General features: G+C 44.5%; 1 protein-coding gene across 1 annotated transcript; it reads right to left on the bottom strand.

The window, feature by feature from the left end:
• Positions 1-1,046: 1,046 nt before the first annotated feature.
• SLC38A1 (solute carrier family 38, member 1) lies at positions 1,047-20,515 on the bottom strand (the record flags this gene model as incomplete). Its single annotated transcript, XM_010285274.1, has 14 exons — positions 1,047-1,415; positions 2,460-2,557; positions 2,666-2,807; positions 3,351-3,469; positions 6,499-6,599; positions 7,779-7,858; positions 10,050-10,175; positions 10,291-10,349; positions 11,275-11,357; positions 12,549-12,630; positions 12,922-13,014; positions 14,663-14,736; positions 19,705-19,820; positions 20,387-20,515. Coding segments are annotated over 14 exons (1,404 nt in total), but the record flags the coding sequence as incomplete, so codon positions are not given.
• Between the last annotated feature and the right edge of the window lie 2,878 nt (positions 20,516-23,393).

Below are 23,393 nucleotides of genomic sequence, written 5' to 3'. Positions count from 1 at the left end.
CCTACACCAGCTATAAGGCATTAGGCAAATGCTTATTTTGTGGACAACAGATGCAAGTTATAGTGTTCTGCTAGTAGTAATAGAATTGTTAAATTTAACTTTAATTGTTACAGAGAATTGATGAGAAATGTAAATGAAACTTTTTATATATAAAAAGTGTTTCTGTTTGTTTAAAGAAATGTTACAGATTTCAATTTCCATTAGAAATCCAGTAGTTTGGCAGGGTGAGTCAAATCCTGCTCCCACTGCTGTCAAAAACCCCGCTGACTTCAGCGGGAGGAGGGTAAGACACAAGAGAGGAGCCAGTCTCTACAAGGGATGTACAAATGAATCCCAGAATGGAAAAGGCATGAGGTATGATTAAATGCGCAGGTTTTGGTAGAAGTGGAGCTTGATATTTTGTTTTTCTGATAGAAGTGGGGCATTAGAAAACAGTTTAATGCTGAAGAAAATGCAGACTTCCTGCGGAAATCTCCAAATGTCTGCTTCTCTTCAGGCTCAAGTACTCATAGTTTGGGGTCAAGTCTAGTTCTGGGCAAGCTCCAGCTGAAGTGTGCCAGGAAAAGGGTGGCTGCTGGTGGTGGCCGTCCTTCTCCTGCTCCCTGCACCCCGCCACAGACACACACACACACACACAGGTCTGTTCCCCAAAGCCACAAAAGGGCCAAGCCCTGGGGCTGGCTCCCCCATCGAACATCAGAGAGAAGCACCAGGTTTAGGACCTACACTTATACAACGCTCATTTACACTCCCGTGGTGCTTTTCATGCCCGTATCCAGAATGCTGCACCTAACCCAGTGAGGCAAATGGTGCACAAAACAGCAACACAACAAACAAAAAACCAGATGTGTACAACTGGAGAGCAGAGTTTTGGCTAAAGGGTAGGGGGGAAGGGTGTTAACTGACATCACTCCAGTTGGGATTGATAACAAGAGGTGCTGCTGCCCTAAAGGAGCACAGCTTATGGTTGAAAGGCTAAGGATAATAATGGAACAATGCAATTCATGGGTGGAAGAGGGGAAACAAATTAATTGTGATGAATTTCTATGAGCAACACTCTATATAGTTTCACAACACAGACTTTAGGCTGATTTGATAACTCGGTATTGGGGGACAGAATGATATGCCTGTTGGAAAAATGGGTCTGTTTTCTGCAAGAAAATACACCCATAGCAGTATTTTCAGTACTGGATAATCATTATTTGGATTTGATTTGAATAAACTCACAAAAGATGGAATAGAAAACAGAACGGATGGTTGCGATTTTGGTGTGTAGCAAACAGGGATGTCTTCTTTACAAAAGGAGGTGAACTTCAGTGGCCTTCGGCATTGCCTCCTGATTGTACCCAGTCATAGATGACCAAGGGAATGCTCACTAGGGAAAACATTATCCCCAGTGCCAAGAAAAGAGAAGCCTGGAACAAAAAGGAGAGAAAATTAATGAATAAAAAGAAAAGACCATTAATTCAAGTATGTTAACTTCTCTTCTTAGGGAGATTTACAAGGTGATGTATCAAAGTTATCAGCTAAAATGGGATAGTGCTTCTGGTAAAGACAAGATCCATAGATAATTAAACAGATTAGCGTCATTAATAATTACTCACTGAACACCAAAACTGATTTTTTTCTCCTTTCAATTCACTTCTTAAACACTGATCATCCCTAAAGAGGATTAAGTGAGTCTGTTTTTAGGACGGATCGGCTCTGCTCTTTTCAAAGCCTCATGGAAATAAGTATACTCTTCCCATCAGATTGTGTCCACTGAAGTTCAGCCCTTTCATCTTGGGCTTTGTGGATGGAGCCACAAGTGAAACACGGGTTTCCTGCCTGTCTGCTCAGAGCAGGAAGGTCTGACCTTTTGATGCTTCCAGTGCACGCCCAGTTAGACTGGGAATGCACAGGAGCATCGCACCTTTTCAGACACAGCTCTTTCTGGGGCTCATAGGAAATCTTTCCAAGGCCCATCCCCATCTGCTCGTGCATGCCAAAGGGCTAATGTTTCAGCTGGCCGCTTCTGGTGGAGGCACCCTAAGTCTGAAACGGGTCCATTAAGCCCACGAGGAATACCACCGACGAAGCGCATTGCACGCTTTCTGAATCAACACACTGAAACGGAGAAAGCTTGCTGGGCTGAAAGGGCTGACGAAGGGGGCTGGAGGGGCACCCGCACCCTGCCGACAGCTTCGGCTGCTGCTCGCTAGCTGGGGGGAGAGCCCCTCGCCCCACAGAGAACGGCCCCCCAGAACACAAGGCGCCCTGCATGGTACAGCCCCTCCGCCGGGAGACCCCCGGGGTAAGCAAGGGAGAAGGGCAGGCACGGCTGCCGGCTGACTGAAGCAAGGATGGAAAGTAATGTAAAGAAGCTCACGGGTATGTTCGGATTAGGTGTGCTTTGCACCTCGCACATGACAAGGAATGACAAGACAAAAGCGTCGCCTTGACGGGAAAGGAATGCATACCCAAATCCTCTGAGTCAACTTTGATCCGTCCTGCTGTGTAATTTTTAAATACAACGATGAAGGAAGAATGAAAATCAGCATATTGGCAGAAGTGACACCTGCAAAATTAAAATAAATGAGTTCTGTTAGTTGTCAGCAACAGCTAATTAGTGTGTTGTTGATTAGCAACAGTCCTTTAGGAGTAGTACAAAACCAGGATACTGTACCTACAACTCCAAAAATATCCTTCATGGTCGGGATAAAAATGACTAACAGGTTGATGATAACCAAAAGAACAAAAGTAACCAAAACATGACGGCATAAGTCAAATTTCGTTTTCCTAGCCATTTCAAATAATGATGAACGCACCTGTAGAAAAAGAGAGAGTTCTCTGTCAGGAACAGTCTATAAGCCAATTAAAAGTTTCACGTTTGTTTTAACCAAGTCTTGACGTGACAATAAGCGCTGCACAGATCCATCAGAAACTTTGGGGTCTCTGATGTAACGCCCTTTGAAATAATCCTCAAAATTAATTTGATATTTCAAAACTGTAGGTATACATGCATCTGCAGTAGGATACTCCTCCCTTTCTGACATGCCTTTGGGGATCTTCAGCACTTAAAAATGAACTTCACCTCTGAGCCTGCTCCGGTGAAGTCATGTGAAGTAAGAGAGGGCCCTTGTGGATTCAATTTAAAACAGATTTAAGACCAAAAGCAATTAATTTATTTCCTGCAGGGAGAACTTCTCCAGAAGTTAGTGGGCGTCTGGTGTGGGAAAAGACTGATCCAAGCTCAAGCTCTTTTTGTAGCTGCAACATCACTGCCACGGCCACTGCTGGACTGTGGTTTGAAGAAACGCGCCATGTACAGCCATTACTGACTTCCAAACCGCACAGAGCTTTTTACTCACAGTGAAAAACAGCACTGGCACCGTGAGTATCACCGCAACGATCACAGCCAAGCGCACGGTCAGGATGAGGATGTCGTCTTTGCTCCGGTACTTGTGGAGCAGATCTGACTGCACATTGTCTATGGAAAAGACAGTAAGATAAGTGTTCTGGCAAACAGGCAATTCGTTCACAAAAATCATCAACAGCCTTCTTGAACAACAAGTGATTTATCTGCAAACAAAAGAGTATGGAATGAAACATTCTTGAGTTAAAACAGCACTCTGAACCAAATCCTAATGATCCCGTTATTCCAGATTAATCCTCTGGAGGCCTGATTTAGGAATGCATCCTAATTCAAGACAGCACATGCCTACGTCTAAGGTAATTTTCACTGTAGAAAAGCCAACAGTGAGACATAGGCCAAAGCTTGCTAGCATATATACATATACAAAAAAAAAAGTAAAGTGAAATAAGCTATTTCTAGTTGGTTCCGTGGGCTTTTTTTTTTTTTTTAAAGTGTCAAATGATATAAAAATAACTGCATGCACTACGACGGCTGAACTTAATATAAACTACAAGATTTTGAGCTAAACGAGTCTAAACAGCAAACAAACTTCCAGGGAAAAGCAGTGCCCCTGTTCTCAACCACGAACAAAGCCCACCTCGGGTCAGCCCTCAGTGGGACGCTCTGGCATTTGCGCACAAGTCCCTCGGCAGCTCCTCCGCGGGCCGCCCCGGCGGTTTTTTCTCTTGAACCTGCTGCTCCCGCCGCAGTGCCGGTGGCCCCAGCAGCCGAGAGAAATCGCCTAATGGGGAGGCACTGGCGGTATTTTAATACGACCTCCTGCAAAAATGTTTCCTCGAAGCTGTGATAAATAGTGCAAAGCGGGTCTGCGTGTGCTAACCAACAGGAAAACCGAGTTGCTGAGGGACCTATGTGTTTGCTTTGCAACTTTTAAATATCTGGGAGCCATAACCTAAGGGGGCGGCTGTGAAGCGCGCCACAAAACGTCCTCGCTGCCCCTTTTTAGGCTCGCGTTTTGTTTCTGCCTGCCAATCTTAGAAAGCTGGTGGTAAAACATAACAGCTCTTAAACCAAAGTCCTTAAAGGGAACTTGGCGGCCACGTCTCATTTAAAATCTTTGGCACTTGGTAAAACCTCATGTATTCCTGGAGGCAGAGGGATCTGTCCTGCAGCGAAATGCCTGCGCTCCCCCCAGGACGCCCTTCTGGGGAGAGACCGCGGGTCAACACCACCTATGCAGTGCTTGAATCCCCACCAGGAGAAAGAAAACGCTCTCCCACCTCCCTGCAGATTAGGAGTGGGGTTTTCAAGCCGGGCACATGCACAGCTTCTGCGACACAGAGCTTACTCTGCTCCTGCAAGCACAGACTGCAACTTCTGTCCCGCTCACGGACTGCAGCCAGGTAGGAAGTGAAGGGCAAGGCTTACAGTTGAAGGTCTGTTTTCCTTTCAGCTAGATACACCACAGAGCCCAACCACAGTGTGACCTTTTAGGGGAAGAAAAACACCTCTTTTCTGTAATTCTGCAATGTAAATACAGTCATCACTGCAACACTGTCGAGAACACAGCAAACAGACAAGTACTATTGGTGTAAAGAAGAAACGGCCACAATAAAAATGCTGTTCTCACCCAGGTAAGGGTAGAGAAGAGGGTCACAAAACTGGAAGCCAGCATATGAAAGGTAAGGTCTTAGTCTCAAGGGGAAGAAGGCTCAAAGTGGAGGAATTTTATATTCTCTCGGTGTCTTTTTTGCTGCCTGTCATGGCACTGACCCTTGCAGAAGCCGCAGCGGAGCCGCACAGCTTCTACCCGCGGGCTCTTGGCGCTGGGGAGCAGGGATGCCTGACGTGGGGAGAGGCACACGAGAGACACCCCAGGGTTTCCTCCGCCGTTCCCCCTTGGGAGGGCCAGAAGGACGCAGCCCCTACCTCCTCCATGGACTCCAGACCCTCGTCCTTGAGGGGCGTGGGAGATTCCCAGAGAGGAGCGCCACGGATCTGCCTCCTCAGATCCTGGGGCAATCACATCAGAATCTCCTCCCTGCCAAAGCGAAGGGGTCCGTGCTGATTTACACCCACTTGCTCGCTGGGGCTGCTAATCTGATGCATTTCTACGAAAATGTGTTAGACAGGAGCAGTTGGATGAGAATGGCTGTTGCTGTTGTCACTTGCAGCGTATTTGTGGTTTTATTGGGAAAATTAGAACACATGACCTCAAATCACTTCAATGCATGCAGACTCAAGGCCTCATAATCAGAATGAGAGCCTGAGAAAACAAATATGAGACAGGTACACCTTTGGAAAAAAAAAGCCACATTTCATATTTACTTACTTCCTTTCTCTTACAATATGTGGCTCACAAGGAACAGTATCATGAATGAGGAGATTGTGATAAAAAGGTCACTTGGAATAGGGTGGAGAAGACTGATGACCTTTTGGTGACTCTGAGGTAAAAGGCAAACATCAGTTTATCACCTGTCTTGTAACCCCTTAACGGTCCATGGAAAAAGACACTACTTTTCAACATTCCCATTATACTGGAACATGGGAGTAGCTTCCTGGGCTACAGGGCAACATTCATATTTTATCCTTTGGTAGCTGAGCTGGGACAACACTCAAAGCTTCCCCACCTTCATCGCCAGTTTATTTAACCAAGATCTGAAAGGGGTCAGCTCTAGGGACATGGGGAAAACATTTGGTCCTTTGCCTCTACGATGAAAGTGTCAGTAAGAAAATGAAAAAGCTGCAATGGCTTATTTGATGCACATTTCCTAGGACCTGCTCTCAAATCTGTCTCGTTTTATGCAGCTATGCATGCTTCAGTCATCACCAATGTACACAAAATTCAGGTGATGACCTTGGAACAAAAATCTTAGTAGGGACCAGCTAATCCCCAGTTGTGTTAAACAAATCTCTCCCTCGCATTTTGAATACACCTTTTGTAAATGCTGATTTCACTTGTGCTTTTCATCCACGGGGGGAAAGGAGGAAAGGGAGTATACCTTCAATGTGAAAACATGGAGGAAAATGATTTGAAAAAGTATTTTAATATAAGTAGATGGGACTTTCCTTTCCAGCTGGGATACGCTATTGATTTCACATGTATTCCCTTTCTACTTCAATCAGTAGAGCTGCATACTTACCGTAGAAAGTCAAATAGCCAAATATAGCAGTCATAAAGTACATCACAAACATGGCAAAAAATGAGATATTTGAAACCAACTGCATTTTTTTCTGTGAACGGCTGGAGAAAGAAGAAAAGAACACATAAAAATGGTTGGGCTGGATTTTTCAATAGCTGTTTAAGAATGTATTAAGTCTTTGCATAAACATAGTAATTCTGGGGAGACCCATGAATGCATTTTCATTTTAAACAGGAGTTCACTGACAGCTGCATGAGGAAGACAAGAACTGGGGAAACGGACCCTACCTGGGGCTTAAGTCAAGAAATGGTGGGACCACCCTGTGGCTCTGCTCCCTGGCCATACCCACTTAAACAGAGAGAAGGGTGAAGCCGAGTGGAGAGGGATGGCTCTTAGACACTTCAGTAATTAAATTAAAAGGACAAAATAAAGGAAGAGTAAAATTATACACAGGAAAAAAAACACATTCTGAATGTTTGCAGAGAAACATTTGAGTCCCCATAGGCAGAAAATAATGAGTGTATGCAGAGTACTGTAGACCTGTAAAATAGGTTAAGTGTAAACATTTAATTTTTAGATATTTGTTCTGAAATATTCACACTCCAGTACCTAAACTTAGACTTTTAACTACACACAGGGATGCCCTAAATAGGCACCTGGGAACCTGCTGCAGCCCCTTGAAACTCAAAGCACCCAGCAAGTGGCCAGGACCTGAGGGCACCCGTGGGTCTGACTGACCCTGACTTCTCCCCTGGGGCTCCCCCCGTGGCCCAGGACCCCGCTGCAGCCCCCCACGGTGGCCAGCGGTGCCGCAGCAGGACCGGTCTCCAGCTCCCCACAGCCCTGCCCAGCCGGAGGTGTCAGCGAGACAGCAGTACCAGCAAAGGTCTTTTAGTACAGGCGAGCCTGAAAATACTGCTTTTTTCTGGTACTGCAACAGATTTTTAGTTGCGCTGGAACAAACGCCGTTAGCTGGACACACGCCTCTTTCTTATGCCAAATAACAACCAGCACAACTTGGATCTCCCCAGGCTGCTGTGTACTTCCAGAGAAAACTCCCAAAGTATTGCATTATCCTCAACCTCCCTCACCCCCGCCCCAGAAGCACGCCTGGGAGGCCAGATTTCCTAGCTGACAGCCATGCTTGTTGGCTTGTTGGGTATTATTAAAGCACATCTCCTCTGAATGGCACGAATGACTCAGAGCACCTCTGCGCTAACATTTTCCATGCAAAGTTGTTCAAAACAATTAACTGGGAAAAATAAAAGAGAAAGGCTTACTCTTTAAGTTCGCTGTAAATTGGGAGGACTGACGGGTGGCACACAAATGCAAAAGCAATGGTGGGCAAAGCATACACGGTCTGTTCGGAGAGAATTTCAGAAAAGAAGTTAAGAAGTATTTCCCCCAGTGGCATGAAGAAATGTTCCGTGTTCAACTACCTCAGCTCCCAGTTCTCTGGACTCTTCAACCAAACGTTGAGAGCCTTCAGAGGAGGCAGAAGACCTGTCAATTAGCACATATTTAATGAAATATGGAGAGCAGCGCTCTTTCAACGGGAGGACAAAGTCTTTGCATTGGTCACGCGAGCACAGTCCTGGCTCTGCTGGCAGAGCGCAGTGCTGGATGCCACATGGCTGCTGGTTTTGCTCCCTGGGATGGGTTTCCCTGCCCAGCTATTGCCACTGTTACTAGCACACCGTCACACATAAAAGGGATGTATGGTGGGTCACCGCTACGCTACCCTGCCTTGGCATGGAGAGGGGTGCGCACCCATGGTGCTAAGGCTGAAGTCCTGAAGAGGAAGCCCATATCCAGACTGTAAGAAAAGAGAAGAGGAATGCAGAACTTACAAATAAATGGATATTTCAAGGTACCAGACTGAGTCCCTTCATTTCCCAGGCCAACAAAAGGGCTAGGAGGGCTGTGGAGGGAGCATGCTTTTCCTTGGGGAAAGAGAGAGACTGTTACGTCACCAGGAAGCGCAGGAGGCCTCCGGGTGAAACCTCACCCCCTTCTCCACCAAAGACCTGAGTGGGTTTCAGTCCTCAGCATACAGCCAAACTTCACAAATGATGTCAGTGCCTAAGCACTTCCATTTTCCCCAGGGAACGGGTATGAGCAGAGATCACATGAAAAACAGGTCCTCTTGTGAGGACAAAATGAGTCCATCCCTACATGCAGCTCTTCCTGGCCCTCTGAGATCTGCTTGCGCTGGCCACAGGTATCCCCTTCCCACAGAAGCCATCCTGGGGTACACCCCAGGGCCAACAGATGCAGTAAATACACTAGTTGCTCCCCAATGGCCCTTCTTCACCCAGGCCTGTGCCGCCTCCTCTTCCTCACTCACAGCATGCTATTGTTGTGAAGTCTCCATCTGTGGAGATATTCAGAAGTTGCCTGGACACGGTGCTGGGCAACCAGCTCTAGGTGGCCCTGCTTGAGCAGGGGGTTTGCACCAGATGACCTCCAGAGGTCCCTGCCAACCTCAGCCATCCTCTGAACCTGTGGAATTGTCTCCTCTCACACAGCAAAGTTGCTAAATTGATTGCCAAACTGTTGGCCCCGAGGGCAAATCTCTAGAGTTCAGCTCCAGCGTGCCTAATTCAGATGTACTGATCCTTCTGATGTGCCTCCATCGACTCTGAGTAATGCTGACACTTACTGTAGAAGAAGACTGCCCTTCAACGCTATCTAAAATATACCTACACCTAAGCTGCTATCACACACCAAGTTCACTAATTCATGGTCCGTCACACCAGATCTGGGCTGATGGCTACCCCCGACTACAGAAAAGTGCTCGGATTGGCCCCTTCAACTGAAGCTGGTGGGACAAATTTTAAAAAAATTAATTTTTGCACACATAGGCTGCACATGCGCGTTCCCTTTGAGTGCGACTGCGACCCCCTGAGGACCCTGCCCTGCTGGGTAAGGTGCTGTTCAACGAGCCCCGCGCCCCAGCGCGGCTGACGGGAGCAATCCTCCTGCTCCCACAGCTACAGCCAGTTGCTCGTTCGTGTTCTCTTGGCACCGCTTTTCCTGCAGCTGTGTGGCGATGGAGGAAAGCATCCAGCTGAAAGGCAATCAGATTTTTGCTGGATTAGCTTTCAACTGTATCCTTTTCCCAATCCAGTTCACCATATGGGCTACAGCAGCACGTACCCTGTCACAAAGAAGCGGTTTGTGTGCAGAAGGACAGAAGGATTACTTCTGGGCTTTGGATGCAGGACTGGCTTACTCAGCCTCTGCTGAGCGACAGCCTAAAGGGGCAGTTGCAGCACGGATAGTGAGAAGCGGCGGAAAGGAAAACTCTCCCAAAGAAAGGGTTTGTTGTCCGGTGGTAGCTTGGGCTCACAGCCCACAGACCTCAAGGAGGCACATCGACACGGCATCTCCGTCAGGCTGGGCAAGGAGACCCATCGTGCGTTCACCACTGGAGCACGAGCGGAAGCATGGAGAATCAGGCCCTACGTGGTGCTGATCAAATTAAGAACACGGGGTGTAGGTGCATATATTATGTGAATTAAAAATAAGTATTATAAAAAGAAACATACCTTGGAATTAAAGATAACATACTTTGGCTTACACATATGTTCATGTGCTGAGCTATTTGATAGGATAGATGATGTTGCATTTAGCTCCGATCCGCCACAGGGAATTTGAAACTTCTTGTAAATAACCTAGAACGAAAGTGGAAGACAGCTAATTGCTAGAAATAATAGTAAAAAGCAAATTAAAATTGTGAATAGCCTATCAAGTATCTCTCATCCAACAAAGCAAGCAAGCTGAACTTACCACTATCAGGAAGAATACCATGCAGCTTAATGAAAATCCACTGGTATAGCCAAGATACCCTGAAAGAAATTAAAAGGAAACCTCATACAAAATTACTTTATAAGCCGTATATTGGTTTTTACTTTTTTGTTGCTTCATGAAAAGTTTAAATGTGTTATACATTTAATATGTATCGTGAGCTTCTGGGCAGACAAAAGCATGTCCTGTAGGTGTGGGAGTCCCCCACGTCGCAAGCCTCACGCCTTCCAGACAGACCTGAGCTTTGCTCTGACCAGTTTGACTTCCTGAGGGACACCTTTACGGCAGTTTAACCAATTTTACTTTTGGAAGGGGCTGTGATAATTGAAACAAACGTGAAAATGTGCAACTGCAATCAGAAGGTGACCCAGATTCCCTGATACGATGTCAACTGAGTATGGGTTATTTTCGCAAAAGGAAGATCCCAAGAGGACTTCACTGTCAAACCTCGTTACGTGGTTTTAAAAAATACATTGTGTACCTACTGGCATCTTTGTGGACTCAAACACATTTGAAAATGTAATCCTCTATACACATCTTACTTTGAAATCCAGTACCTCCAGTTAACCTCACCACTAAAAATTTCAATGCTGGTAGAAAAATAAGCTATTTCATAATTTTTTGGTAATTATTTTTTGTAATCTCACAATTTGTGAACTTATTTTTACAGGCTACACATAAAATAGAATTGCCTTATGAAATTAAGACCCTCTTAATTGTAATTTTTTACATCAGTTTCCACAACTGTATGGATGAAGCTGGTTTATACTGAGTTCAACTGCTGTAACAATTTGGGCCTACTTGTTCCAAGATGCTCAAAACACAGCTTATTCCTGGACCAGGGAGGCTGCTTAGATTACAGTGAGAGCACTTTTTTTTTTTAATAGTTGAGTTGCCAGTGTGGCTATCAGTGGCATGATGTCTGGGCTCCTTTATTTTATTCCCACAATGGCATTTGCATCTTACCTAAGTTCTTAAGGAGACATAAAGGGAGGATTATACCAAACGTCACTGTGACAACAAGAATCCGCCCATCCACGTACCATGCCCTGTATAAAACATTAAAAAAAAAACAACACCGTGAGCACACCTTAAACCCTCTCTGGTTTTCCTCGTGCTTCAGTCATCCTCTTTGATTGCTGCAGTTACAGAACCACCTTTGGTCTCCTTACCCTACAACCTCCTACAAAAGGAGAGATGGGGCCACATCTGAACTCTGTAGAGTCATCAAGCATCTGGCCCTTAAAACACGGCACTGCTCTGACTCAGGGAGGGCAGATTTTCACAGCCGCTAGACAAAACATCACCCTACTGCTGCGACCAGCGAGCGGGACCGAGAGGCACAACACCACCCTCCATAACCTGATAGAAGCCGCCCTGTCAGGACGAGGAAAGATCATGCAAAGGGCCACACATACAGCACAGTGGGGCACGGGGGGGCACCACGATTCGTTTGCTAAACCACATAGGCACGTGCCTGGAGCAGCAAACCAGGCTCCTGCGGGCTGGCACGCACTAGCCAGCCCAAGGCTGTACCTCCTTCTAGCAAAGAGCTCTGAATCCTGCTGGAAAGCAAGAAAGGGGAGAAGGGACAGTGTTAGTGACATTCTGTATGACCTATTTCCACTGCTCGGTCCAATTTAGTGTGAAAGCCTGAGGAATGGGATCTCGACTTTCTTCTCGTGCACTACAGCACACCATATAACCCAGTGCAAAGGACATTTACCAGTGTAAAGAAGTACCACCCCTCTATTATAGAAGCTGGTAAATGTCAAGGAGTGGTAAGTGGCAGAAATCTAAGTATAATACTCTGCTGTTGTCACATGCCAGAATCAAAGGATTTCATACTACAGACAGTGCTTCAGGGGCAAAATCCTGTAAGGTGCTAAGGACTCAGGGAAATACATAATATCTTAAACTTGCATTGTTCCCAATATCTTCAAGTGTTGCCTAACACTATTAGAGATCGGATCCTACAAGAAGAGGTTTGTATAAATCACAATCCTTCATGAAAATCTGGCGTGCAAAGAGAGTAACTACTGATGACTTAACCTTTCATTTCCTATCCATTCTCTTTTCCTTCCCAAAGTTGTCTTGGTTTTTATTAGGACGCTGAGATATCCATGTGAAAATCTACTTTGACAAACCTAAAGAGTGTCCGATACTTAAGAGCTTTTATGAACATATGCTTAAACTTATCTACACGACATTAAATCTAATCAGCGAAATTGTCAACTTACGAAAAAGATTCTTCTTTTCCCATTAGAAACTTTATGGCAGAAGGCAGCTCATTTTTGACTATGAAGAGATAGCTCAACATTGCTGGAGGAAGAAAAAAGTCCATTTAGAAAATGGGTAAGATTCTGAACCTTTTCCCACATCAGCATCTGATGATAGAAGAACCCAAACGATAATCGACTGTAAATTACTTATCATTCGGTAATACAGCATTTTTAAAGGGCTGCATGCGAAGTGTTAGCTACAGCTATACTGAGGGCCATGAAGATCCCAAAACGTCACAGAAAGAAGAAGGAGGAACCTGACTGGTGGGTGGCCTTAACATTATTAAGATGTTCCTGGGTTTTGTTTATCAATACCCCTCCTCCCCTTTACCTCCAACGTTCTGGAGAGATGTAGATCCAAAGACAATCATTTTCCCTGGGGTACCGAAGACCTGCTCACCCAGCTTTTCATACACCATGCAGCCTGCATGAAAAGAGGAGAAAGGTTGAGTGACTTCAATTCACCGAAAGACGTTGAGTCGAAACACGATTCCTTTTCAGCTAACCAGCCATCTGTGCAGCCGTATCTGCCCTTTGCAAGTAAATAGAGAGCTCTCTTGTAATTACTGGGGCTGGAACTTATGTAGGAATGTTTTCTTGACGTCTATAAATGTTATTGTTGGCTGCCAGTCACTTTTGAAATTGCAGCTCTTAATGCGGCTATCGCACCCCTTTAATGAGTCCGTCTATACCCCTAGTGACACGTTAAGCTCTGGTATCCCCATCCTGGCGTATTAGGTTCGCGCCTGCAACGAGGGTGACGTAGAAAGCCTCTTCCCAGCCAGAACTCAGGGCGGCAGGATCCCCAAGGCAGCACTGGCAGCCTGGCCCCAGCAGACACAGTGCCGCGGTTCTGCAGCTTCGCTTGCTTTGACTAAACGATCCAGATGACAGCAGCCACCGGCTTCCAGGATGATTTACAACTTCTAATGACGCAGCCTTAACTTGTGAATTCTCAGTGTGGTATGTTTTTGGTAAAAGCAGGGAAAGTTGTAAATTATAACCAAAACTTCTTTTTAAATATCTGTCAAGCTTGAGAAACTCCTCTATTAATTGGCTTGTGTTTCTGCTAAATGTTTTTTTCCTTGGCTGTGATTTAGGCTGAGAAAAACACTGGACATTGTGGAGATGGTGAGACGCATCAGAACAGAAAGAGAAATATTGCAGATGTAACACTGTACAGATGATTTTAAAAACGTATCCCATTCTTTGATTCTCTCTATATTTCCTTATAGCTGGCATTTCTGCTTTGAAGCTTGTGTAAACAGTAAGTTTGAGCTTCACTGAACCAGCAGAGTAGAAACTAGGGCCTAGATTTTGGGAACTAACAGGGCACAAATATGTCCACAATTAGGCATACGTATCTAATTTAAATAGGCTGTTGCTGCCGTTACACATGCTATAACAGCAACTCATGTGTGTCCAAATTACATTATTAAAATACTACAGTGTTCTTGTGGTCAGATAATTTTAAAATTCTGGCTTCAGAGATTGTTACCCAAGGAATGAGACTCTTGGACTTCAGAGCACAGTGACATTTAACACTGTAGGTAACTTTTAATTTCTGTGTTTAGAATATATTTTGCTCGTAGACACACTTCCCTCTGTGGAGGAACTGTTCCCTTTTATTTGCTTCTACTTATTTTCTCCTACTACACCACAAAGGTTATCAGGAATTTCACACTAACCATTAAGGACAAACTGTATTTCCAGGTAATCTTCACCATAGGCAAAAATTTGTTATATTTCATTTGCAGTTGGTTTTGCAATGCAAAGAAACTGTATGAGGTGTTCCTTCTAGCTCACTGAAGACAAGATTTCACAGTAGCAGAATTCACTCTTTGTTGTACGTTTTTCTCTTTATAGTGATGGCCAGATGCTGTTCTCCACTGCCATGACATAAATTCGTGTTAATTCTGGGCTGCTGACCCAAAATGTGTTATGCCTTCATATTGTGTGAGCAGAGTGATAGAAACTCCATCTTACACAAAGCACCTGGGCCTTATTTGAGCACTTTTCACCTCTTGTTCTTTACAATTCTACTGAAATGGTATGATGACATCTTAAATTACCTGTTTCCTTTGAACACACCAACAGGAGATATATTGAATAAATAGACAGCAGCGTCACCGAAACCAAAAGCAGCCTACAAAAGAATGGAAAGTAAAGCTTACTCTAAGAGCTGAGCTGTAACATTGCAATATTTCATGTCCGGACGTATTCCCGTTGACTCCAGGATAATTTTTATACCCTTCTGATAATGCAAAAAGCCCTGAAAATACACGTGATTCGCATGCTTTTTGCAGTTCCACCACACCACCATGGAGGTAGAAAGCCCTGCATGCAGAGGGGTTCAGCCAAGTGAAACTTAGTAGAGCTGCAGAGTGCAGCCTGTCAGTGAATTACACCTCCCCATCTTGAAAGAAGCAAGAATAAAGGTGCCTTTTCAGATAGGAATTAAGATTTAATCAGACCAGGGATGAGCCAGGTATGTCTCTCACCATCCACTTTCAGGCTTTTTTTTTTTTTTTCCTGAAAGCAGAGCAAAAATTTCAAAGGGAAGTCCTCTATTTAAGGACTTCCATGCCAAATAGAAGCATCTCTTCCCAGGACCTGTTTCATATGCTACCAAAGGGGTGCCCCAATGACTTTTTATGTGCCTCCCAGTGCCCGAGGAGCAAGGAGAGGAGGGAAGTTAAGGCTCCAGTGGCTTCCCTTGGGAATAAAGGCAGAAACCAAAGGCTTATGCGTTGTCCAGGTGGGGACTGGTGACCCTTCATTGATGCCACCCTTGATCTGCTGTGATCCATAATTTGACTTTGCGTAGAAGAATTGGAGGAAGTAGTGACCGAACTGTTTTTTTTTGTAGGGAACTTGCTGGCACAAATGATAATTAGTCAGTGCCGGGGCCTAAGTGCATAAAAACACATTTGCTCATTGCTTCATGTCTTTAAGCCAAGCACCATGTGTGCCTTCCCCTCTGACACCCTGACACACAAAGACCTGATGATGTTTTCATGATGTGTGTGAAGAGCACTCAGACAATCTGTTGGCAATTCCTCTCTTTATTATGACAACTACGCTCAGGACACTGAGAAAAACAAGCCTAAAATTTAACAGAAAACAAGCTGCTGTCATAGATAGGCAGCAACATATCTTTTTCATAGGAATACATAGAAAGAACAGGATGAGAAGCCTCCTCCCTCCTCTTTTTTATTATTTTAGAGTAGAAATGCTTTAGTGCCAAATAATGACCCACAAGTTTCTTGGGGCCAGAGGAGCAGGGAGAAACATAGAGGTGATAGGAGGAACGACTCTTTTGCCAACAGAGAACGATGGTTGACAATAACAACACACTCCTTGTACAGCCCAAAGGGTGTTGCCCCCCGGGGAGGTGAAGGGAAGGGAGATTGTACTGGCTGAGATCACTCTGCTCCATTTTTTACCGATTTGCTCAGCCCTGCTCCTGCTCGTGTTCCCCGCAGAGCCGCTACACCCCTGCCTGCCTGCAGGCATGGAGCTCCCAGCCCCGAATGGCTCCGGCTCCGCATGCCAGCATCAAGTCTATTTTAATGTTAAAAGCTCCCGTTTTTCAGGCAGTGAGCTCATGGAGCCTTTGCAGCAGTCAAAATAACACTCCCAAGCAGCCAGGTATTTATCTGATCTGTTGTCCTTAGCTCCCCATAGGGTTCTTACAGAGACACTTGGCATTTTCATTAGCGCTGTATGAAAAACTTGTTTGTGTTAGGACTGTGGTATGGACCGGGATCTTCGCGCCAGAACCACCCCTTGGAAAGGAATGAAAATGTCCATGCCGCTCGCTCCGCACAAATTCAAAACAGAAGCAGGACAGCTTGCGCTGCAGTCCCAAAAGCACTCCGCTACTTTTTATTTTGCCTGCTTTTAAAGCAGCGCTGGCAGCTATGCAAGCAACCAGTACATGCAAAAGTCACCTCCCTCCAACAAATCCAGAATAAACAGTTTGGGGCGGGGGACTGATACAGTGCTGGGAGGAATGAACTGTTCCTGCGATGCCACTGCTGTTTGCTCCCGGCTGCCACATTACCGGCTCAGATGAAAGATGTGCGGTCCCCAGCCCTCTGTGGATTCCCAGGCTTTGGGGCCAGAAGACCTGTGAGGCTCGTGAAATCACCTGCCTTCTTGCACAGAACAGTTCTGAACCCTCACAAGGTATCGGGTGCAGAAGAGCATGGCAGGGCGAGGGGTTTGCCACCGTACAGCCTCCCGGAGGGCCAGTCTGCCCCAAACCTCTGGAGGAGTTAGGCTGCGGCTTCGTGACTGCTTCCAGCCAAGCCTAGCAGAAGCAGCTGCAGAAAGCAGCATGAAACTACAGTTGTAGCCTCATACTATACCTCATCTAACAAGCCCCTGTGTCTCAGCAGGGTTTTTCCAATCACCTGCAGTGCCAGGCTCAGTGCAGGCTGAAGGCATCTTGTCCTTGGCTGGCCCGTATGTCTTTGCAACGCGATCTGGTCTTGGCTCTCCAGGATGAAACCACAGGCAGCGACGAGTGCCCTGCCATCCCTGGGTGTCCTGGCCCAGCTCTAACTTCCCTGGCCTTTTGTGCCATCTTTCTGCAGCAAGGTTTTCTCCCCTTTTGCATAGAGGAAAGGATGCTCGTCTTTGGTCTAGGCTGTAGCTATCAACAATAGTGGGATTAAGTTCCTCCGAGTTCCTACCTCAGTTGTTTTGCCTGGAAAGCATGACACTGCTATGGCACTAAGTTATGCAAATAGGATGTGAGAGTATATACTCATCGCCATGTTTATTTTGCATGTCCTGTGCCAAGAATATAGGATCTGAACTGATCCAGGTGTGCATGGCAGTGCATGCTTCACACTGCAGGAGCCTAAAAGTTGGGAGAGGGCAACTCAGGCTGGGTCTGCTTTGTTAGCGCTGAAAATTTTTCTGCCTCTTCTTTCTACTTTTCAGGGACGGTGCATTCCAATGCTGGATAAAGCAACCTAGAAACTTTCCAGAACTGTGCTACTCAAAAGCAATGAATTTAAGTGCTTTCTCATGTGCAAAAAGCAGTGAAAGTATTGCTAGGACTCCATCCTTCATCACTGGTACAGCAGAAATGGTTCTAAGACATACTTGTGATAGCAACAGCAGAACTATATACATTTATGGGAAAAACGCACTGAACGAGAGAGTGAGAAAATATCTAGCACTAATGGACTAGGTTTAACTCTGAGATTATTGCATGGTAAAAGAACATTGTGAAAGCAGTTCAACTTTCAGGCGTAACTGCAGACACCACATTAGGATCCTGTATCTCCAGGCTTCAAAGGAGAAAGCTCTGCTAGCCTGCTCAGCTAGGTCCTGCTAGCTTCCTTACTTTTTATCTCAGCGGGCTGGTCTATCTCCAGGCCAACAGGAGATTATAAAGGCATTGTAAAGCTAACAAAAACAATTATCCACTCTTAAATACACACAGTGAATTCTGTAGAAAATAATGCTGTTATTTACTATATAAAATCAGTACATTCAGGTTTGGCAGTTTTCTGTGCAATGTGGTGGTACAGATCTACAGACTCACTACTTGGGCTAAGATGAGCCCAGTCACCACCACACGTTGTCAGAAGTTTCTCTGGTGTTCACATCACTTGTCTGATCTACTTAACTTAAAAGAAACTGCCTTTTTACATCCTTTGGAGCAAACACATTTTGCATTTCACTTAACTCTCATGAAAAACTGCTGAAAGGATGACAAGAGGATGAAATCATAGAAAACTAAAGCAGTTTTTGCTCCAACAGTAAGGAGAAATTGAGGGTGCTCCCTGGCTGAGACACTATTATCACAGGAGGTAACTTTTTTTTTTCTCCTGGTTACAGCAGTTTTTGCAACCACCAGTCTCTGCCCTCAGAGATGTGCTTGTCAGAGCATGGGTGGAGTATCACATACAGGTTAGAGTACGGGGTAAAAAAGCAGGAAAAATAAAATAATCTTAGTCCCTCTGCATAAGAAAGGCCTAAATTAGAGTCCAGCTACTTTGTAACCTAGCTTAGTGGCAACACAGTTATGAGACTTTGTACATTCTTAATGTAAATTAATAAATTCCTTGGATTATTCCTAGATTTTACCCAAGCACAGCAAATTATAAGATAGCAGCATGGATGTCGCTATCCTGGCACAAAATCCCCCAGAGCAGATGGCCATACGTACCACTCTGGCCATCCCCTCTGCTATACACAGGATCATATTATATATTTCCCAAAAACCTAAGAAATAACAGAAGTTTTAGATTTTTAGATTTGACATTCGAGAAGTGACACCTCTTTAATCTGTAAATTCAATAACCGTGTTGAACAGTTCTCAAAGATTGTAAATTATTGTATTTCTTCCCTCAATGACCATTTATCACTGAAATCCGTACACAATTCCCAACTGATTTCTTAACAATCACTTCTCACAATGAAATGTCTCATACTGCGATCCAGAATAACACAGAATAACACTGTCTTACTCATTCACTGGCACTGTTTCATTTTTAAACTATAAAATTCTCCTTTACAAAATGCCTCTTTTTTGCTGGAGTTAAGTACTCTACCTCAACTCTTTTTTTAATACTAAAATCTTGGCTATATTTGCGTTGGCTCTCAAGGACTCTCACATAAGAAACTGAAGAAACTGTGGGAGTGAGATGAAAATATTATAGGTAACATATAAAGGAATATAAATATTCTTTTTCTTGGTTAAAAAAATTAAAAGTAGTTATTGCACCACGCTTTGATGAAAGCTCTGGAGATCCTGTGAAACAAGTAAGAACTAGGTACTATCCCACTGCAACTATTACTACTGAATATTTCTGATGTATGTGTAGCTTGTGGACCATAGGAAAAATCCCTGGCTAGGCTCAGGTCAGTAGTAAATAACATTCACTTAATTTGCTCTAGCATTACAAGTAGTGGCTTTCCCCCCAAAAAATTTGAAGAAAATTGTCCAAAACTTGTAGCTAACATTTTCAGGCTTGAATGTTGTACTTGATTACAGATGGACTATAAATGGCTCCGCTTGCTGGCAGCACACACGCTCTTTAAGCGCAGTGAAACTGCATGGAGATCAGCTACTCACCACAACAATACTTACAGGAAAAGGAGAATTCCCGTGTTGGCCAAGGCAAAAGCGAGACCCAAAATTCCACTGCCCATAATCGCATTGCTGAGGTTGAAGACGGACATCCCCAGCGAAGTAGTTCCTGGGATCTGGAGAAGTAGAGAGGAACGTGTCAGCAACAGCTTGGAATGGAGCGGGGAAATGCATCTACGCTTCAAACTCCACATTCTGTGATATATCAGATATAAGTAACTACTGCTATGGAAATGACTTTATAAAAACTGCTTTGAAAGAGGAAGAAGCGTTGCTGAGCCCTGCCACAGCTACAGTCTAATCGCTGTCCTATAGGCTTTATAAACTGACGTAAATGGTACAGGCAATACGCAATGCAAACTACGCTTTCAGTTTTAAACTCCACCTTTCACTATGCCTGTGAGACATCTTAGGCATGTGATTTATGCGTTGTAAGGCCATAAGGAACCACCAGGACTTCTTGCCTAACACAGGCTAGAGGGATTCCCTTGCCTCAAGTCAACCAAAATGCTTGGGGTTTTTGTTTTGGTTTGGTTTTTTAAGTGCTGAGCACAGGCGGTTGCTACTGGAACCTGAATTTTGGTTATAATTGTGTGTGCCCAGCGCATTTTTTGAAGACCATGTCTAAACATCCTTCATATACACAACATTTTGACAGGGAAAAGACCAGCAAGAGACTTACATATTCATCGCATTTCTTCTTCTCCAGGTGGCTGTTTGTGAGACTTCTTCTGCTTTCTCGATCCGAAATAAACTTGCTGAAAGAAGTCAGAGGATTTATTTCCAGCAAATGTTTAGAAAATGCAAACACCTTAATTCCATGAGCAGCATGTGATTACAAAACACACAATGTATAAAAAACGTAGGTGAAAGGAAGTCAAACACATAACTGTTCAATGAGCCAGATTATGCTTCACTGACACCAGCGTACATTGGGCATCAATAAAGGTAACACTAGCACAAGATCAGAATAAATGCATATATATACAGAACGGTATTTTAGGAGATTTAGTGAAGCAGCAGTGCCAATTTTGTGGATGGGAAAGTAATTTGTTTGCACAGACACTACACGGAGATACTTTTCCAGGTGTCCTGCCGAGGTGCGAGTGACCGGCACCCCCTGCGCCGGACCCCTGCTCACATGGTTAGCGTAACTCACCCCATTTTATAAGGCAAGCAGCCATTCTCTCTGACTGAGTAGGTCATGTATTTGTTCCCTTTCCCTCATTATCAGGCCCTGAAGATCCTATGAACCAAGTAGACAAACCAAACAGATTTCTTCTTCCCCTCCTTATCATCCCGAAGACTCCTGGATGCCAGCCCAATTATTCCCCTCCTTACCAGCCATGAAGGTCCCAGGCACAGAACTTCTACAAGCAGAATCAATGTAATACAACCTACAAGTAGCGCAACGAATTTATAATACAACTTAACTTATAATTTCTAATCACCTGGACCCTCTGCAGATAAGGTCAAATCTTAATACACGGTTTGATGTATCACATTATCCTGTTAAGAAAATAAAGCCTTAATTGTAACTACAGCCTAGTGCTGTCATCATTCTGCCAAGGATCCTTAGAAGACCCTGTTTGTCCCCTCAGTGTCTGGAGACAGTGTGGCACCCTACAACACCCTAAATTGCCACCATAGGGTCGGTAAGGCTGGAGTAAAGAGGAGGAAGAGGGTGCTGTACACAGCCAGCACCGCCCGGACTATCCTGAACCAAGCGACGTGCTCTGTTGGCGCACCGTTCTGGGCTACCAGATTTTCATTTAAGTGTTTTTCAAAACTCAATACTGAATTCACCATACTGCACAATTAAACACCTCTGCACAGGGAAACATGGAATAAACAGCTTTTCTTTCTCTGTACTCTTTACTTGTTCTATGTCCTTGATATATCCCCATTTAGGAACTTGCCGTCAACAGAACAAGATTTGCCTCCTGCCGCCGTGTCGGTACCCTTGGGATTTACGACACTTCTGATTTGGACGAGCTGTTATTTTCTCCCAGATCCTCTCTTCAGCAAACATTTCAGTTTGTATAAAACATTCTTTCAGCTTTTCATCTTTTGAAGGTTTATGCACAATTAAGTCCCTGGCATCTTCGTTAATCCACAGATAGTTCTTAGGCTGCACTGGCTAATGCATCAGCTACGGTACGTGTTACGTACCTAACCAGGGGCTGTCACCAAGCACCAGAGACCCTTGTTGCTGTAGGTAAATTAAGGTGGCTCTTCTTAAATTAAAACAGCGAAACAATACGCTGAACACAAAGAGCAGCACCGCTGGTCCTTTCCCACAGCTGGGAACGCCTGCTGGCCGGGGACGTATGGTTCAAGCTGTGACTCAAGACTGCGCATCATTTGAGTACGTCCACAGGTATTCAGGCTGGGAGCAAAACCGTGAATTCATAAAGACAGAGCTCTGTCAAACTTTCGCACTGCTCCGGTTGTGGCCTAATTACTAGCAATATACGCTAACACAGCTTCTAAGTGTACGCCAAAATCATGTAGTTGTAATGCTGCTGACTTGGCTTCCACAGCTGACACACTGGGCCCCATGTCTTTACCATTTCGTGTACTACATACACATTTTGAGTTTACCCCTTAAATCTGGGCATAGCTGGCAAAATGTATGTAGCGTTTTTGCTGGTTTTGTTGCAACTGTCACTCCTACCCATTGGTCTGCTTTGGCTTCCTTTATATCAATAAAAACCAACTATACGCTTCTCCTATATTTTTTAAAATACTAACTTTAGCAACTAATTTACTGCAAAATATAGACACCGTGCCAGTTTTACGAGCCCTAACACAGTTGGAATATATGGCTGAACCACCCCCGCTGTTTTAAGAAGTGAAAAGCAACCACTTCTAAGGTAGACTGATCCAAAATTAACTTTCCAAAGCTCACCATGTAAGGTATTTCATCCTCATGGTATAAAATCTCCACCTGATTCAGAGCGTGTGCTTTTTTTTCTCATGTCTGTTTAAAGCCCATCTCTTGAGTGCAGGCAGCAGCGTGTGAACGGTTTGAAAAAGACATTCCAGCTCTCTCTCGAAACACCCCGCAGGCAATTTGTACAGACGGGAGCACAGAGAAGAGTTTTGTCTCTTTTGGATTTGTAAGTAAGTGCTACTGAGAACATCTGTGGACTTTGCCGCCTTCTGTCATTTATGGAGATCATGTGTCATTTTAGATTTTGTCAGAGTTACGGTAGGAGTAAACTAGTCTGCTCCCCCCACTTCTCATCCCTCTGCAGCCAGTTCCCCCTTAATAATTACAAAAATAACAAATTTGTAGATACTATTATTATTGCTACCTGGTATTAAAGTTCGATGAAAATTATTGTTAAACTAACACATGATAAAGACAACACTTAAGTAATATTGCCTGAAAGTGGGACTTTCCATGAGAATACTTTTGACAGAGTACACAGCTTCTGCAGAACTGGTGTCCTCTGTGGCCAACAAACATGTTATTTCCTTCTGGATGGGACTTCAAGAAAACAAGTCTGATTTGATAAATTGATCCAAAGTACTTTCTTTTGAGTTAGTCCTACATTAAAATGGACTAGGCTTGTTGTCCAGCCTCTCATCTCCTCTGACAAGCTGAGCTCCTCACCCACCCCACATTTACCATGTCGCACTGCACAGATTTCTCTGTTTGTACTGAGTACGGGAGGACAAAG

The sequence above is a fragment of the Phaethon lepturus genome, unplaced genomic scaffold (genome assembly GCF_000687285.1).
Source record: "Phaethon lepturus isolate BGI_N335 unplaced genomic scaffold, ASM68728v1 scaffold1414, whole genome shotgun sequence".
Lineage (NCBI taxonomy): Eukaryota > Metazoa > Chordata > Aves > Phaethontiformes > Phaethontidae > Phaethon > Phaethon lepturus.
This window is presented reverse-complemented; position numbering and strand designations above follow the sequence as displayed.